Raw genomic sequence first — 18,207 nt, 5'->3', positions numbered from 1 at the left:
CGAAAGGTCCTTCAATAAGCACTTTTGCTACGGGCAGACACACGCTATGAGCTTCCACGGCTTGCTTGATCCATGCGCACTCGCCCGTGAACATATGGGGTTCTACGTAAGAGGGGCGAACTACATCCATTGTAGCTGCGGAATCGCGAAGCACTCGGCACTCTTTCCCGTTCACGAGGAGGTCTCGCATGTAAGGCTCGAGAAGCTTCATGTTCTCGTCAGTGCTGCATATTGACAAAAACACAACTTTTGGTTTTGTTTCCGGACACTGCGCCGAAAAGTGACCCGGCTTCTGGCACGTATAACAAACGCGCGCTTGCCTCGTCTCGAACCGCTTTCTGCGTTCGGCTTCGGCTGCCGCCGTCTCCTTAGGTTCGGTCGCACTGCTTTCACTCGCATCCGCACTACGTGTGTTCCCCTTGGCTCTCATGGGTGTGAACTTTGGCCTCTCAAACTTGGAGCCAAATTCACCCTTTTGACCGTCCTTAGCTCCGCGAGCCCGACGCGTCACAAACTCCTCGGCTAGCTCGGCGGCTTTAGCCACTGTACTAACGTCTGGCCTATCCAAGACCCAGTACCGCACGTTCTCAGGTAACCGACTATAAAACTGTTCCAGCCCGAAACACTGCAGAACTTTCTCGTAGTCACCAAACGCTTTCTCTTCTTTGAGCCACTCCTGCATGTTTGACATAAGCCTGTACGCAAACTCTGTGTATGACTCACTTCTGCCTTTCTCATCTTCCCGAAACTTCCGACGGAACGCCTCCGCTGACAGCCTGTACTTCTTTAGCAGACTCGATTTCACTTTGTCGAAATCCTCTGCCTCCTCTCTATTCAAGCGAGCGACTACGTCGGCCGCCTCGCCGGGTAACAAAGTGAGCAAGCGCTGTGGCCACGTTTCCCGAGAGAACCCCTGCTTCTCGCACGTTCGCTCAAAGTTAACCAGGAACAAACCAATGTCCTCTCCAAGCTTAAACGGCCGCATCAGGTCAGTCATTTTGAACAATACGCGTTCTCCTGCACCGTGTGCCTGACTTCCATTACGAGCGCGTTCGATCTCTATCTCGAGACGCTTCATTTCCAAAGCGTGTTGACGGTCGCGCTCTTGTTGCTCTCGCTCTTTCTGTTCTTTACGTTCACGCTCTTCTCTTTTTGCCGTCTCCGTCTCCTCAATGGTCTCAAGGTATTCCGACAGCTCGTCATCCTCAGCTTCCAACTCAAGAATAGCCCTTAGCAGTTCTGGTTTTCTGAGTTTGTCTGAGACATCCAGACCCAACTCTCTTGCAAGCTCCAGCAATTTCGGTTTGCGCAACGACTTCAAATCCATGGCTGCTCTGAATGCTGCTTTCTCTACTGCCTAATATTGTCTTGCCGCAAACTAACCCGGCAGCAACGACAACCACAATTACCAGCTCTGTTTCTGACACTAACAAAAGCCTGGCAAAGCTCAGAAGAAGAAAGTCCCGCACTCACCAAACCTCGCAGCCAAGAATTCAGCGCAGTCGTTCCGCTGCAGGCAACCAGTCATCACACAGGGCTCGTTGCACTGCTCCCGGATGGTCGTTGTGCTGCTCAGCATACAGTCAACTGCATATCTTCGCTGCTGGCCTCCGTTGTCGCGATCTCACCGCTGGCAGACAGTTGTTGCAATCCCACCGCTGCCACCAATTGTTGTGATCGCACCGCTGGCACGAGTTGTTGGGAACTCGGCGCTGACGCCCGTTGTTGCACCTGGGTCGCAAGCCCCAAGGGTAGCGTTGGCCTGGCGGCCTGGGGTACAACTGGAAGCATCCGAAGGTCCCGGCAAAGCATGAGTCGACTGGTAACAACAAAACAACTTGTTTATTCTAACATCGCAAAGAGTTAGCGGTCAGGTCGACCGAAGTAGAGAGGCGGGAGTGCACGTTACTCAACAGAAGAAATCGGAGCCTCCTTGGCGTCCGGGGGCAGCTGCTTTTATACTCTCGCAGTTGAGGGCAAGAAGGAACCCCTCTATAGACGAGCACGTGACTGTGCCGCTCGGGCACAATGGCAAGAGAAGGTGGCGCATACGTCGTGCCGGCGCCGGTCGGGCACAATGGGAAGAGAAGGTGGCGCATACGTCGTGCCGGCGCCGGTCGGGCACAATGGGAAGAGAAGGTGGCGCATACGTCGTGCCGGCGCCGGTCAGACCCCTCGCTTCACAGTTGGGGGAGCTCCTCGCCCCGGCTGCCGCGCTTCGACAAGCGTGGGCACCAACATGCACATACACACACACACGCACATGAAGACACGTGGCATTGGAACATGCCTGGACACGCTTGGCAGGGAGGCGTAGCGGCGGCGCCGAACGGGCCAAAATGTCTGCCGCTTTGAACGAAGCCCCGGCGTCCGTTGCATCCGCGCCGGCTTTACCGCGCGTCGTAGGCGAAACGTAACACTGCGTTCGCCAATACCGGAGCTCAAGGATCGCGTGACGCATACGACAGAGGCCCCGCCTTCATTTTTTTCTCCTCGCTTTTTTTTTCGGCGCTATATAAGCACTTCCGTTGACAGCGTCGCGCGCGCGCTGTTGTCTCGTTCGCGCAGTGCACAATTTTCCGCGCTGTACACAAGGAGACATGACTAGTGGTATAATTAAGTGCTACACGAATACTGAGGCACAAAGGAAGCGAATCGCAGAGCATGATCACGTGCCGCAACATGGTAGAAAATGGCATAGTTTTGGTACCCGCGCGCGTAACCGCATGACCGTGGGAACAAGCAGGTGAAGCGGAAGTGCACCTCACTTGCTTCCGTAGAATGTAAAACAAAAAATACGCAGACATTCCGTTTGTGTGTTTGTGTGGCTCGTGTTGCGTCTGACCGCTTCTAGTTTTCAAGCGACTTCAATAGCATTACTGTACTCCGGGACGTCGATCAACGCGTGATCGCCTTGGCTACCGTGAAGCAGTGCGTGCCCTCGAAGTTCTGTGAGGTCCGTGTCTCTTCTACGTCTCGGGATTCGTTAGCAAAAGTTGTCGTGCCACGTTTTGCAACAATACATGGGTGTGTATGCCCCCCAGTGCCTCATCATTTTCCAAGGCTCAACATTGTGGAGGAGCGACTAGTCGCGCCTCCCCTTCCACGTATAAGTCTACGGCGTTTGACGCATGGCAAAGGACCGTTCAGCATTACGGGGCCCCGTACACAGCTTCGCTAGTCACCCGCCTTCACAGAGTGGAACGGCTCTGATATTTTTGTTGTCAAACCATGCTTACAGATGTCATGCCTGGTTTTTTTTAAAGCGAAGCTTTCTTTGCCTGTTCCTGCGACTTTTTCGCTGCTACTGCTGCTGTCTTGCACGCCGCATCGGAGGGTGGTTCAGAGCGTGTATATACATGGGAGTAGGGTGGCAGAGAGGAGAGGCGACGCGTAAAAGGTGACTCGTTTGGATCTTTCCGTCGCGTCGCATGTGCACAGTGCCCACTGGAGCTCCATAGGCATCGTCAAATTAGCCTGTTGACAGCTCTACTTATCCGTGACTTCCCGCAAAACACTGCACAAACTGCAGCGCTACTCCCACGCTGCCCTTATGCTAGTGTGCAAGTCTTCGGGAGGGACAGATATAATGGAAGATATCGGGCAGGTAGAAGAGGCCGGGAATGGCTAGAACAGGCGATGTCGTGAAATAAGTGAATAACAACCTTTACACTCTTCGCTCGCAGTTCCCATATAGTCGGGAAGCGCGGCACAGGGAAAAGGTGAGAAGGCAAGCAAACGCTTTTACTACAGACATGACCACGGTTGCGGGCAAAAGAAAGGTACGGTAGTGTACGTTTCTGCTGTTTCTGAAAAAGAAAATAAACACCACGTGACCTTTTTAAGCGGACAAGTGACCCACGGCCTGCAGACGCAATGCCGCATTAAATCATCGCAGCGTCTATGTGACACTACACGGAAGCGGTCACACGTCAAATCAACACTTCTGTGTCCACCGCGCTAGCTTTGCGGCAATAGTATTGCTCGGCGTCGCGGGTTCGGTACCGACCGCGGCAGCCGCACTTCGACGGGAAACAAATACCGAAACGCTGGGTTGAGACGCTAGGTTTAGGTGCACGTTAAAGAACATCAGGGTGTCGAAATTATTGCGAAGTCCGTAACTATGGCATGCCTCATAATCCGATTGTAGTTTCGGCACGTACAGCCCCATATTTCTGCCAACACTTCTGCCACGATGCGGTGTGTCATGCGAGGCAGTGATAGCGCTCAACGCTCTCACACGTTGTTAACAATGGTGCACAACAACGCCTTAAGCCCACGCGCCTCCCTGTGTGTTCTGTGTACTACAGAGACAAATATCGGTGTTGCACGCACGGCAACGTGTAGCATCAATTCACCACTATCATCTTGGCCTAAACGTTGAAAAAATCAAACAATCGCCGTCAACATCACCGCGAACTATCGTCAATCAAAGCAAAGAACACAGAAAACTTCGCTTACAGGGATTCCTACAGTGCGTGGGAGTAGCACAATTTTATGTTCTTTAGCTACTGGCGCCCGTCACGCCGTGCCACGGTTCTTGCGTGAAGTTGCGACGCCCTATCTGTTCTTCTTGGAAAGCTTTTCCCTTGAGAACCTTTCCGGCTTAATAAGAAAGCCTCTTACAAAGGATCTTATTGAAAGTGTGCTCCCTGTAACATTATATCGGTTAATGTTTGAAGAAGGGCGTGGGCAAGGCGGCTAACGTTAAGATATTTTTCCGCGAACTGCACACAGGAACCTTGCTTGTTGAAACGTCGTTAGAGCAAACAGGAATTTGCGTGCATGGTGAAGCAGTTGAATGAATGAATGAACTTTATTCCCCTTTTAAGAGAGGGGAGGGGCCGGTAGGGAGAGAGGGAGGGCTAAGTACTCCAGTCCCAGCAGGCGTCCATCACCACATTATGTGGCTAGACGTCCGTCTACCAGTTGCTTTCTGCACAGCAATACTGAATATAGTGAATACGTTTTCATTGATTGAAATAATGCCAATTTCTTTCGAGCTACATTAATGCCAACTATACAGACAGACTTACCGCTCAGTCTACTTGACGTTTACCGCCTCTATATGATTTTCAACAGACGGACGTTAGTTTTTACATAGTCTGTTGGCATATACACATTGGGATAGTAAATGGCTGATCCGTGTGTTAGTGGTTTGTGGAAATGGTTGTGGAACTTACGTGATGTGTATGAGAGGACTGACTGAAGATGTTATGTCAGTGTTCGATGCTGCAACAAAAACTGGCAGTTTCGCCCGAAAGGCGAAGCACCGATTGCGATAGCAAATTGGGGGATGCTACACGAAGTGAGGATAGCAGTTTTATCGGCAGTATAAACTTGTGAATATACGCATACTGTACATGCGACAACTTTGTTTGGCTATGAAGGGAAAGCTGCGAGTGCGTGGCGACTCCACGTGGATTACAGCACGAAGTATTTCTTCAGCGTTTTAAAGTGCTTTTGGTTGTTCGAAACAGACACCTAATCGATGCAGCTTCCACGTGTGACGGTTTCGCGTTTCCAACAATGCGGAAAGGAAAAGCCTGAAAATGAGTAGGCGTTTACGCTCAGTGGTGTGTTCTGTCTTATTTAACTGTTGCTTGTAAAGTGTTTATGTTTTGCCTTTCCCAGCCTAAACTATGGTAAACTAAAATGTGGGACACTTTCGAGAAGCGCTCTCACTTGCGCTCGCTTTACCTCCGTAGCTTTCTCTTCGCAGCCACATGATGTTATCCGTGAGTATAAATGAATTAACAAGCATGGTGTCACGAGCGCACAAGCTGCCATGAAGACATCTTACTCGATGACCACGGGAACTCGCTGTCAAAACGCTGCAGTAAGGAAACACGGCAGTAGCAGCAAGCAAGTTGACCTTCGGGCTGCCGCTCGCATCCAACGCGAACTACGCCTTGAAAATACAGTGCAGCGCAGACTCTGTACCCGTTTCCGATGCTTGTAAGATAACGCGGCCCGGCCGGGAGCGGGCGGCCGCCTGGGCCGACCGGAGTATAGAACGTGTTGCATCCTCCCTCGCCTCCCCCTGAAGCCTTTAGCGCGAAGGAGGTCGGCGCGCTTCCTCCCCGCTTTCCGCCGTTGTGTGCGCGAGATTGAGCCGCGATCGCCGGCTGACCCTCGCATGCTTTCCCTCGCACATACAGCATACGCCGCGCGGCGACGTTTTTATCGCCCATGGACTTTACAGGGAACCTCGTGGTGACGCTGACGCCGGCTGCAGAAATGCGCCTGGAGCATCCATGTAGTTCTTGCTCCAGTAATATGAAACGAGTGTGATCTGCGATCACAAATTCTAATTTCAGGTTCTAGGCTAACTGGAAATAAAGACCACGACCTAGTGGTTCGAGCATCTGGCTGCTCTGCTCGATGAAAGATTTTCGATTCCGCCTTTCGCCACAGAATATTTTCTGTTATTTAAAGCGAGGTGAGAAAGGAACCTACCTTCCTATATACATACCTAACTATGTCGAAGCGCCAACAATCAGGGAAAGGACGCTTCGCATCAAAAAAGAAAAAAAAACTGAAGGTTTATTACTACTTATTTAAGCGTTAATTAGGCCCCACAGTTCAGAATTTTCCGGCATGCCGCACCTTACTTGCCACACACTTTGTTTAAATATATTCTCTAAAACATGCAGTTCTTCTAAGGCACCGGGAGTACAGGCATATAATGTTTTCGAGCACTTCTTGTTGCACTTTCAACTGCGTTGCAGGCGATGAATTAAAGCGTTTGCTTCTCCTGGCAAGCTAATCTCGCACTTGAAGAAGTTCTTACCCTTTCTCGGTGATCGAGACCTAGGGTGCTATAACGTAAAGCTTTTCCAAACTTTCCTATTCCAATGCTGCAATCAGCCCTCTACAATTGGCCAAAAAATTTTTGAACCATCATCGCTGCGCCTGTATGTCAAGCGACGTCATGAAAACCGCTTGAACGCCCCATCTTATATGGCATGTCAAGACTGTTTATGCATGAATAGACCGAACGAAAGAAAAATAATAATTCCGGATTCGACGCCCTTTACGCTATTACCCATAAAGGCGTGGTTTGACCTATTGCTCTTGCTCAAATGTTTTGGGGCTGCGCCCACTTCGCCTATCTCTCACGCGACGTCACAGAACTGCGAAAACTCACCTGGTAATAGTGACGTGTACGAGTTAAATGCGCATTAATATGCCGAACAAAACTAAAATATTTCCTGTATAGCCGGATAGCTCCCCGTTCCGAAAGGAATAGAAGATGGCTGTCCGGCGATCGCTGCGGCTCTATATACTGGGAGCTGCCAGGGAGCTGGATTTATTTGCGTATAATGAAAAAAAAAAATCACTTGCAGTTTAACGCTATGGACACCTTTGGGCACGTATACGAGATCGCTGTGCCAACTCTTCTTTGCTGAGGATCCGTTCTAGCGGCATCTTTAAGCTTCCGTTGCACGCCACCATGATATTTGAACAGTGAACGCAAGCTGCGCCAAGGAAAGGGAAGCGGACCAGTCGCAGATGCCGGCACCGCGATCCTCATTAGATGGTCTACTTTCACTGTGCTGACTCGGCCCCATCGAAACTTACTACACTTGAGCGTGCTCCTAGCCTCTTCGCAGCCAGTTAGATAAGAAAAAGTGCTCAATGTTGGCAATCCTATTCGCTCTGAATGCAAAAGAAAGTGACATCTTACAAATGAGAAGCACGTTTGATTGGCCTTTTAGAACAACGCTCTGGGTCACCGCCCGATGCTTACGTCGGTGGTTACGTAAATTTGGCGTCAGGACATCGGAATAAAAACAGATTGGTATAGTCTTAGTTTGTAGGGCCCCTAATTGGACTCAAGATAGAATGCAAGATTCTATAGTGCAACTTGGCGCATTAAGTAGCAAACAGCGTGGTTTTAGTAATGTTATATATAGCGCACAAGCATATATTTTAGACATTGCTTAAAGTTAGCTGTGACAACCGGTATGCATATTTCAACATATATGCAGCTCCAGATTGAACTTTCCGTTATTGTGGAAGACGGCGCTTCATGAGCATGTATGGAATATGCGTGACATAGAAAGGCAGATTAATATACCCACCCCCTTTGAAGAAAAAAAAAACGAATAATACATAAAAACAAGAATATGCAGCCTTTCATAAGTATCTATTAGACCTAAGGAATGGCGGTTCATTAAGCACGTGTTTTGTTTAAGAGTGAACCTCAAATAGGTAACTAGCAAGCAGTAACTGAGGTTGTAAATATATTGATGAGACAAACTCCAGCTACTCCACGCTACATAGAGCCGCCATATCCTCGAACGTTTACCATCCCTATAACAAAAAAAAAAGATGCAGTTTGGCTTGAAAGGTCAAGCATAGATTGCGATTGGAAGTTATCAGACAGCCATACGAAGTAAGGATAGTGCTGTTATCGGCCGTATCAACTTGTGAACATTCGCTTGCTAGATAAATTAATAAGCGTGGAGTCAGCACGCACAGCAAACATGAACACATCACACTCCATGACTGCGTACACTGGTCAAAACGCTGGCGCGAGAAAACGGGGCGGCAGCATCGAACGAAGTGACATTCGCGCTATCTATCGCATCAACGCAAAGTGAGATCCGAGGACTTACAGCCCCCATAACCGCTACGAGCCCCCGACGTAGCTAAACTCTGCTACCAATGACGATGGATCTCAAGATGCGACCACCACATGCGCAGTTGCAGCCTGAGATCGCCCCCCCCCCCTCCTCCCGGTGCCTAGCAACATTGTGTGCCTGGTGCGCGAGAGAAGACGAAGCGCTTCCTCTTCGTATTCATCCCTCACGCGCGGGCGAGATTGAGCAGTGATCTTCAGCTACTCTCGCATATTTGCACTCGCACATGCAGCGTAGGGCGCTCTGCGACGATGTTGTCGCCCGCAGAGTTTACACGGCACCTGACGGCCACGCCACTGCCCACGTCGACACTGACAGCAGAAATGCGCCAAGAGTGTTCATGAAATTGCTATCGCAATAATTTTTTTTTTCACCTGGTTTCTTTCGGCCATCGGTAGGAAGCTGCCGTGCCCTGCTGCTGCGTGAGTTCATTGCCTTTGTGTTGCCGGAAATCAGGTGGAGGGTCGATGCCATAGAGGCGCATCACGGCCGTGTCAGCATCGAGAAAGCGGTCTTGTGCCTGAAGCCAGCGTGGGTTCTCGATAATGTAGCGCTGCAGCGCAAGCGTGGGAATAGCAGCGAGAGCGCAACCACCTGCCTGCACTTCCCACGGGAATCCAGCCAATGAGTAAGCCGTAAGAATGCCCGCACTCGTGGCAACCTGCAAATATCAGGCAGCACTCGTGACCAGCTTATTGCGCAATGCAGTCGATTCCTCTTACCACACGATTAAACACACAGCCACACACACACACACACACACACACACACACACACACACACACACACACACACACACACACACACACACACACACACACACACACACACACACACACACACGCATACATACATGCATACATACATACATACAACCACACACACACATACATACATACATACATACATACATACATACATACATCCACACACACACACACACACACACACACACACACACACACACACACATTTCATGCCATGAAAATAGAAAGTGAGGACAGGAAACCGAGGGCCCGATTTTAGTTGGTCATATCATAAGAAGCCAACAAACAATGACATCAAGGACAGCATAGGGGAAATCACATGTACTTATTAATTGAATGAAAAAAAAAATGAGAGATTAATGGAAATGAAAGTGGATGAAAAAAATTCGCACTTTCTTCCAAAAGGCGAAGCACCGATTTCGATAGCCAATTAGTTGATAGCTATACGAAGTAAGGATAGTACTTTCATTGGCCGTATGAACTGGTAAGCATTCTCTTACTAACGAAATTAAAAATAACGTAATGAGTAGGCACGACTGAACGAGGACGTCCAGGTCAACGTTCAGTCTCGCGTACACATTCTATCATGGATTGAAACCAAATAGCCCGCCACTGGGTATTAACTAAATTAACAAGCAGGCTGTCACGCGCGCACAGGTAAACATGAACACATCTCGATGAGCGCCGAAACTCGCTATGCAATGCTGCAGCGTAGTAAACCGGCAGCAGCAGCGATTGTCGTTAGTGCATTTCTTACTTCAACGCGAACGAAACGTCGAAAGCACAGCGCATACGAAGCTACCTGCACTACGCGCACTCCGCAAACGACGCAGATCCCTTCGAATATGAAGCCCGCGCGAGCGCGCCGTATACAGCAACCGCCGGAGCAGCGTATACAACAGCCACCCTCCCTCGCCTCACCTTCGTGCGTGCGGGTAAAGCTAGGAAGGGGACGGGGGATTCTTTTCAACTGGCGGCAGGTAGGGCACGAACCCACATCTTCGCATTACGCGCGGGATGCCTTTACCAACTGAGCTACCACGGCGTCGTTTTCCCATCCACTTTCTGGGGTATTTATGCTTATCTACTGAAACTAAACCGGGTAATGTTAGCCTTGACGACGGATGTGGAACATACTTTTCTGTCGCAGGCGTCCCTTGTACGGGGATATTTTTTTTCAGGGGAATGCAATTGGTTAATAACAGCATCGCACGCATAATGCGAAGACATAGGCTCGTGCCCTAGCTGCGGTTAGTTGTCTTTGCATCCACTTTCATTCCCATTAATTTATCATTTCTTTATTTCAGTTATTAAGCACATGACGTTTTCCGTACGCTGTCTTTGGTGTCGCTTTTGTTTACTTCTTATGATATGACTAATAAAACTCGGGCCCTCGGTTTCCTTTCTTTTCGTTCATTACAGAGCAAAGTCCCGTGTACTTAGTTTTAGGTGCACGTTAAGGAACCCCAGGTGGTCGAAATTTCCGGAGTTCTCCACTACGGCGTGCTCATAATCAGAAAGTGGTTTTGGCACGTAAAAAACCATAATTTTTTTTTAATTACAGAGCAAGGCCTCAAATCCAGCAGCATTGGTGCCCTTACATGGCATGTATGGGTTTATTAACCAGTTACCTTTTGTTGTCAATTTGTTGAGCCTGTGACTGAGAGCAAGCACCCTATACAGTAACACCGTACTGCAGGACAGATTCTTCCACTACGTGTTCTGCATGAGGACACGAGGACATTTTCTTCTCAAAGTTCCTACATTCCCAAACATTTAATATCGAAATAGAAGTGTATCGGTGCGAATTGACGCCCTGTGCATGTGCTGCCATGAAGTACAATAGACTCTCTGTACTAAGCTCCTTTATGGTGTTTCTAAAAGATATCTGCGTACTTTTTTGCTCTATATACATATGTGTTGTTATTCCACAGCCCATGAAAAAGTGTGTCGACGTCTGTTATAACGAGAAAGCTCGACTGTGCGACTAATGAGAAATCTGCAACGCTATATCTTAGGGGTACTGAAAAAGTTTTGAACTTAAATACGGAACATTACGCAACATCATGTGTAATGCGTTTGAATTCGCTGAGTGGGTCATTTAGCTTCCCAGTTTGGAGGCGACCAGTAAAGAACTAGAAAAGAACTGCTCATACAATCCTCTAAAACCAACACATTCTCATTTATGTAACATTTTAGGGTATTCAACACTATCAAAACATTTTTCACAATTAAAAATAGGTCAATAAATACCTCATATTGAACTACACGCTTGCTATTAACGTTACAGATATCCTTTAGGTGGTGAGCCGATCGAAGCTACCACCGGAAGCCATACTGAGCATCATTCATTACCGACAATTTATCACCAAGTGCAGCCATGCTTCTGTGACCAATGTCCTCGAATAAAATGAGACGGCAATGTTTCTATTAAACAACAGTACTTGTCCGATTTCTTCCTAGACTTATACGTTGGCCTAATTACCGATACTTTAAATCCTTAGGGTACGTCACTCGTTTCTAAACGGTCATTCAAAATATGCATCAGAAGCTTTACCAGTTTGGAATGAGTTATCCTTCATTCTAATTTTGTCGTAGCCAGAAAGCTTGTTTAACGGTAGTGAGTTAATGATCTTACATCACTCGTAATCATCAATTGATGGTTCGAAATCAGAAGTTCCAAGTGTTCTACCATGATACGTGACCACCTTAGAATGCAGTTATAGATTTTCTATTAATGCAAAAAAGAGCACGTAAAATTAATTCGCGATAGCGAAAAGACTGATGCTGACAATGGTGACGATGATAATCATTATTATCAGACTATTGTTAGCGCCACTCTAGGACGAAAGCCTCTCCATGCGATATACTATTACCATTATATTGCGCTGGGTGATTCCAACATACTGATATTGCACAGTCCGGTAAAATTTACAGCTACCTTGGGTCTCCAGATAAGTAGAAAGTTACTTATCAAGAAAGAGGTCAAGCAAGGCGACACAATCTCTCCAATGTTAATCACTGCATGCTCAGAAGTATTCAAGCGATTATACTGGGAAGGATTAGCAGTGAGGATCAAAGGCGAATAGCTCAGCAACCTTCGGTTTGCAGATGTTATTTTCCTGTTCAGCAACACTGAGGACGAATTACAACAAATGATTGAGGACCTTAACCGCTAATGTCTCAAAGGGGGCTTGAACATTAATATGCAGAAGACAAATATAATGTTCAATAGCCTGACAAGGGAACAAGAATTCAGGATCGCCAGACAGCCTCTAAAGTTTGCGCAGGAGTACGCTTTCATAGGTCCATTACTCACAAGGGACCCTCATCACGACAAGGAAATTTACAGAAGAATAAAAATAGGTTGACGTGCACACGGCAGGCCTTACCAAATCCTGACTGGGGCCCTACCACTGTAGTTGAAAAAGAAAGTCTACAATCATTGCATTCTACAGGTTCTATAATATGGGGCAGAAACTTGGAAGTTAACAAAGAAAATCGAGAACAAGTTAAGAACCGCGAAAAGAGCGCTGGAAAGAAAACTTTTAGGCGCAATGTTAAGAGCCATGAAGACAGCCATGTGGGTTAGAAAGCAAACGGAGATAGGCAATATTCTGGATCACATTAAGAGTAAAAAATGCAAGTGGCAGGCCATGTAATTCGTAGGTAAGATAGCCGGTGGAGCATTGGAGTTACAGAATGGTTGTCACGGGAAAGGCAGAGTAGTCGAGGACGGCAGAAACTTAGGTGGAATGATGAAATTAGGAAGTTAGCTGGCGCAAGTTAAAGCATATCAAAAATTTTTACTTGATGACCTGCCATGGTTGTTAAGTGGCGATAGTGTTGCGCTGCTGAGCACGAGGTCCCAGGAGCAAATCCCGGCCGCGGCGGCCGCATTTCGATGGAAGCGACATGCAAAAACACCCTTGTCTCGTGCAGCGGAAGCACGCCATAGATACCCAGGTGGCCAAAATTAATCTGGAGTCTCCTACAATTCGGCGTGCCTTATAGTGAAATCATGGTTGCTGTTGCGGCACGCAAAAACCCCAAAATTCTAATTCATTGATTTGATGGATGCTAGCACAAGGAGTTCCAATTCCATATTTGTCTGAAAACGGATACGAGTGCGTCAGAATCATTCGGAACCACGCCTTAACATTAAGCGATCTGGTAAAAGTCACGTCACACACAAAAAAAAAAACAAGAAAGCCTTGCGGCGACTAGGCGTTAGTGACTGAAAACGCAGTATACGTGAATCTGATTTTGACCAGTAGCAATAACTGTTCGCGTCGTTTTTTTTATTTTTGTGTGGCAAGCGCAACTTAAGCGCGGGTCACCTGCCAATATCGCTACGTATATAGCTTCATTCTCCAGCAGGTGCGCCTGCTGGGGCACGGGGCACCACGGGGCTGCGCCACATGGGCTCAGCTCACCATGTGGCTTTGGTATCGCGCGGCGGTAGAGTCGGCTCCCTTCGTGCGAGCGTGTTTTAAATGGGGGATTGTTAACCGTTTTAAATACCGAGTTGTTATCAGCCCGGCATTAGCTCAAACATGGAATTTACTTTAGTGGAAAAATGGTAAAAAATAAAGCTTAATTAGCGAATCTCGGTTGCCTAGATTCGTAAATATCTCGACAGGAAGTTTTCTTTCGTCGACTCTTGTTGCTAATCTTGTCCTAAAACATGCAATTTCCGGTCTGCAATGACCTAGTTTTACTAACTATATACGGTAGTCATCATTATAGCCGGTATAGAAAGATACACAATTCGTCCATATGTAGTTGGTCTACTGCCCTTTGAAAATGTTCAAGAGTTTTAAAGCGGTAGGTAGTCACATGCTTTTTTAAGGAACTGTCTGTAGACTGTCTATTGACTGTTTGCACAGTTTAGAGAAAGGTTATGCAGGCTGGCTGAAACTCTAACTCACGAAATTGAGCAAACTCAAGTGACGAGAGTAGGTCATCAAATGACGCAATGAGTAGCTTACTGCTCAGATATTATATCAAATCGAAAATATGGAACTTCCGCTGAAGTATAGGACACATGGAAAAGCACCTAAATTCTACTACGAGAGGCAGTGATGACTACACTAAAAATAGGAAAGATATCTCATGATTTTTATAAGGTACACAGTAAAGGTGCGGCACATTGCACACGAACACAAACACACGCGCACATGCGTGTGGTTTGCACCTTGGCTTCACAAATTTTGTGCTAGTTTTCGCAGGCCTATACCACAAGAAGGATGCAGCTCACAGCAGTGTTCTTGTGCGACACGCTGTATAGTATGAATCGGTACATAGCGCACCTCCGGAAGGCCTCCGTAGGTGCTTCTCTTGGCTGGAGGCGCGACGTCGGCGATATAGAGGCAGGCGCAGTTGGAGACAACACCCACGAAGAGACCGCAAGCTACCCGGCCGACCAGTACCATGCTGACATTGCTTCCCAAGGCCATGCATATCCACGAGCTGATTAGGCCGGCCGAAGACAGCAACATGCTTGTTCTGTAGCCGATCATATGCAGCACCAAGCCTGAAAAAGGGCGCGATGTTGTAAGACATTCGAAGTGATTTTGTTTACTTACTTTTGTTTATGAAGTGGGCAAATGAAGTGTACGCGAATACTGTGGACAAATAACTTTATTTTAAAGAATGATCTTATGTGCCCAAAGTAAAAGCACATAGCGGTGATTCGTTTTCCTGTCGTGCATACTCAGCCACTCGATTCCAAATTAATTAGCCACATAAGGTTCTGTATATAAGTCTGATAACTGTATGCACAAATTAGGTCGGTGGCTTTCTCAGACACTTTCTTTTTTGCTTCAACTACTGGAAACATCTCAGCTGTCCCAAGTTCCAACCAGCCCTGTTTTCTGCATGTGCACCTTCTGACGATTCAGCCATGCGCGCTGTAGTACCGGCTCGGCTGCCGGTGTTCCTCTCAGGATTGAGTAACTCACGTGTCCATTTGCGTTGTTAAAGCGTTTTTGAAAGCCTTGCAGCCTGTTGTTTATGTGGAAAACTTGTAGGCTGTCCAATTTTCATCGCCTTTGTTTTGAAGAATCTTGAAAATCACACATGATTGGAGATATTTATCCTCGAATTTTAACGCTTAATCCAGGAACTGTCGAAACTGAGTCCAATGCAGCTACATCAGACGGAAAGACCCCGCGATAATGTGTGTGACCAAGTTTGAGTGATATCATGTCGAGGCAGATAGTGATAGACAACATCGCAGACGATGCTTTCCAAGCAAAACGTGCCGTTCTGTATCTGCCGCGACTAGCCGCGACGTTCACTTTCAAAGTTCGTCGCGTATTTCTTCACGGGGTGTTTCCGTCTTGAATGATAGTGGGGCCTCTTTTTCTTTATTTTTTTGAGAGCTCACTGCCCGCTCGGTTTCTATATTGCTTAGATTGCACGTCAAAATTCGACGTTGAATTTTGGAAACATGGACGGACTTTAACGTTAAAAAAAAGAGGGTGCATTAGAACGTGGCTGCCTACCAATTTTTCATTTGAACTGCCCCCAGGTTGAAATAAAAATGTAACAATTTTAATTAATTAGTCTTCTGAGACACACATTGTTAGCGACAGAGAAGAACTTATCTGCAAGAACTTTACGGTAACTACGCTCACACGCCTTTATGAAATCCCGCATCTGCATGACTTAAAAAAAAGCACCCTGTATAAGATGCACTATCGTGGTATACAGCGCTACAGTTGAACCGCTATACAGTAGCTATATAGAGGAAGATGAGAATCGCCTGATTTAAGTTACTATTTTGCCTTGCGAGTGCCATTTCACGGCCGCATTTTGGAAAAATGCTAGCTGTTACATTCAAACATTTTTCTACTCTTAGGACCCTTGTCTATTTGCAGCGTTCCAAATCCCGAGGAAGGGCAAGGCTTAGCTGTTTGATCTGCATCGACGAAAATTGTTAAACACCCTTTTTATATTTCATAGTTAAATGTCGCCGTTGATGAACAGGCTACATCTTTATACTTTACAGTTGAAGTTGTACGAAGCACGGATCCACCAAAAACCCTTGTTCAGTGAAACCGAGAAGGACAACGTTACACTATGCACCACGCATGACCTGCGCACACTGTGTATGCTTATGAATCCAAGCACGATACGCCACTGCATATGCAGAAGCGCATTTGTAGGCCACTATGATACTTTCTAACATCACACAATTCAAACAGGCGAGGAGCAACACATCTAGCTTGTGAAGCTCACGCATTCGTAATCAAATGTGCAGCAACGAAGGAACAAATGCATAAATTAGGCACAGAATAGCCTTGCCACCTCGACTAAGGTCATCGCCGCGAGCAGCAAAAGCAAGTGGTAATTTCTGGGGGAAGTGAGCGAGTGGGATTAGATTGTTCGCGGCTCGTATGCTCACCCGAGAACAGAGCGCCCACGGTGGCTCCCAGGAAGAGGCTGTCAGCGATCCATCTGTTCTGAGGCGGCACACGTGGCAGGTCGTACCAGGACTGGCGTTCAATGGACGCCATGGCAGCCGAGGCGAACCCGAGTGCGGTGCCCGCGGCCAGGGTACCATAGCATGCGACCAGCATCGCGTGCACGTGGTGGCCGCACGGAAGCATGCTGTCCGGTTCGCTAACCGGAGTTGCACCTTTGGCCGGGGGCCGCATGTGCCGCAGCGCCTCCATTGCGGCATTGTAGGGGGGCGACGGCAGGTCACTGGGCGAGCTGAATTGCGCGGGTGCAGTGGTGCTGTGTCGTGAAGACACTGTGTCGCGGCTGTGCCTCGACGAGCTGCGAAAAGGAGAGTACCTGAATTAGTGGTCTGGCCGTTGAGGACGAAAGCACGTAATGCAGGTATTACGCTCCCAGATGGAGATTTATTTATGATTCACTGGCATTCACGTAATGTAAGTTCTAACGCTAAATTATCATTTCATTGCCCCGTCTTAGTGCATAAGTGACTGCGGCTTTTGTCTTGCAAGCAGGAGGCCAATGTGTTCTTCACATAGCAGACGGTGCTATAGATGTCACAAATTGTCTAATTAAGGACTTCCGCGAAGCCTTTCCTAAAGGTGTCTGTTCTTGCGAAAGTGTAGCTAAAGAGCGTAAAATCTCGTTGAATTAACCTCATGCACATCTGCGCTGCAGTCTCACTGAGTTCACCAGGGATGGCGCATTTATTATTGTATTGAACCCGGATATGATTGTTTCTAGATATCGATATATGATGTACACCAGTAAATGAGACCATGGAAATGTTCATGAAATTAAGGACAAGGGCTAAGAAATTTAACCAGGGGTTTCTCGCTTTGATCTGTCGAACAAGCACTGACATCTAGAGGGTAGCCACCTCTATGTTGGTATTTTGTTTGCCGGTTTCGCCGGTGAAACGAGCAATCTTCATTTCTCTGACTGACTCTATCTAACCAATAAACGAGTTTACAAACGATATTGACATTTCGTTTCGTACAAAGGGACATGCGTATACACGCGTATGATCAGGCGCCTATCAAAATAGTCGAAGCAAGTACCGATGCGGATAGGTGCATGTGCATTCTCAAAGCCGATTCCAGACATTCCATTTAGAGTTCAAAGCGGGATGTTGACGAGAAAATTGCAAACCAAAAGACTAGAACGTCAGCTTTGCCCCCTCCCCCCCCCCCCCCGCCCCTCGCTGGACAAGGTGGCATTCTGAAGGAGTACTGGTGCAAAGCTACGCTTGTCGTGGTGTTAGCGGAAAATTTGCGGGAAGGGCAGCCTGGCGATGCTCGTCGACTTTCTTAATAGGAATCTAT

General features: G+C 47.5%; 1 protein-coding gene across 1 annotated transcript in view; it reads right to left on the bottom strand.

Annotated features, from left to right (window-relative positions):
• LOC142570468 (facilitated trehalose transporter Tret1-like) overlaps positions 1-17,097 on the bottom strand; it is a 32,103-nt gene extending 15,006 nt beyond the window's left edge. The window contains exons 1-3 of the mRNA XM_075678852.1: positions 16,827-17,097; positions 14,728-14,951; positions 9,023-9,309 (exon numbers count right to left, since the gene is read on the bottom strand). Of these exons, the coding sequence (XP_075534967.1) occupies positions 9,023-9,309; positions 14,728-14,951; positions 16,827-17,097 (782 nt within the window). The remainder of the gene's footprint in view (positions 1-9,022; positions 9,310-14,727; positions 14,952-16,826) is intronic.
• Positions 17,098-18,207: the final 1,110 nt, after the last annotated feature.

This window comes from Dermacentor variabilis, chromosome 2 (assembly GCF_050947875.1).
Source record: "Dermacentor variabilis isolate Ectoservices chromosome 2, ASM5094787v1, whole genome shotgun sequence".
Classification (NCBI taxonomy): domain Eukaryota; kingdom Metazoa; phylum Arthropoda; class Arachnida; order Ixodida; family Ixodidae; genus Dermacentor; species Dermacentor variabilis.
This window is presented reverse-complemented; position numbering and strand designations above follow the sequence as displayed.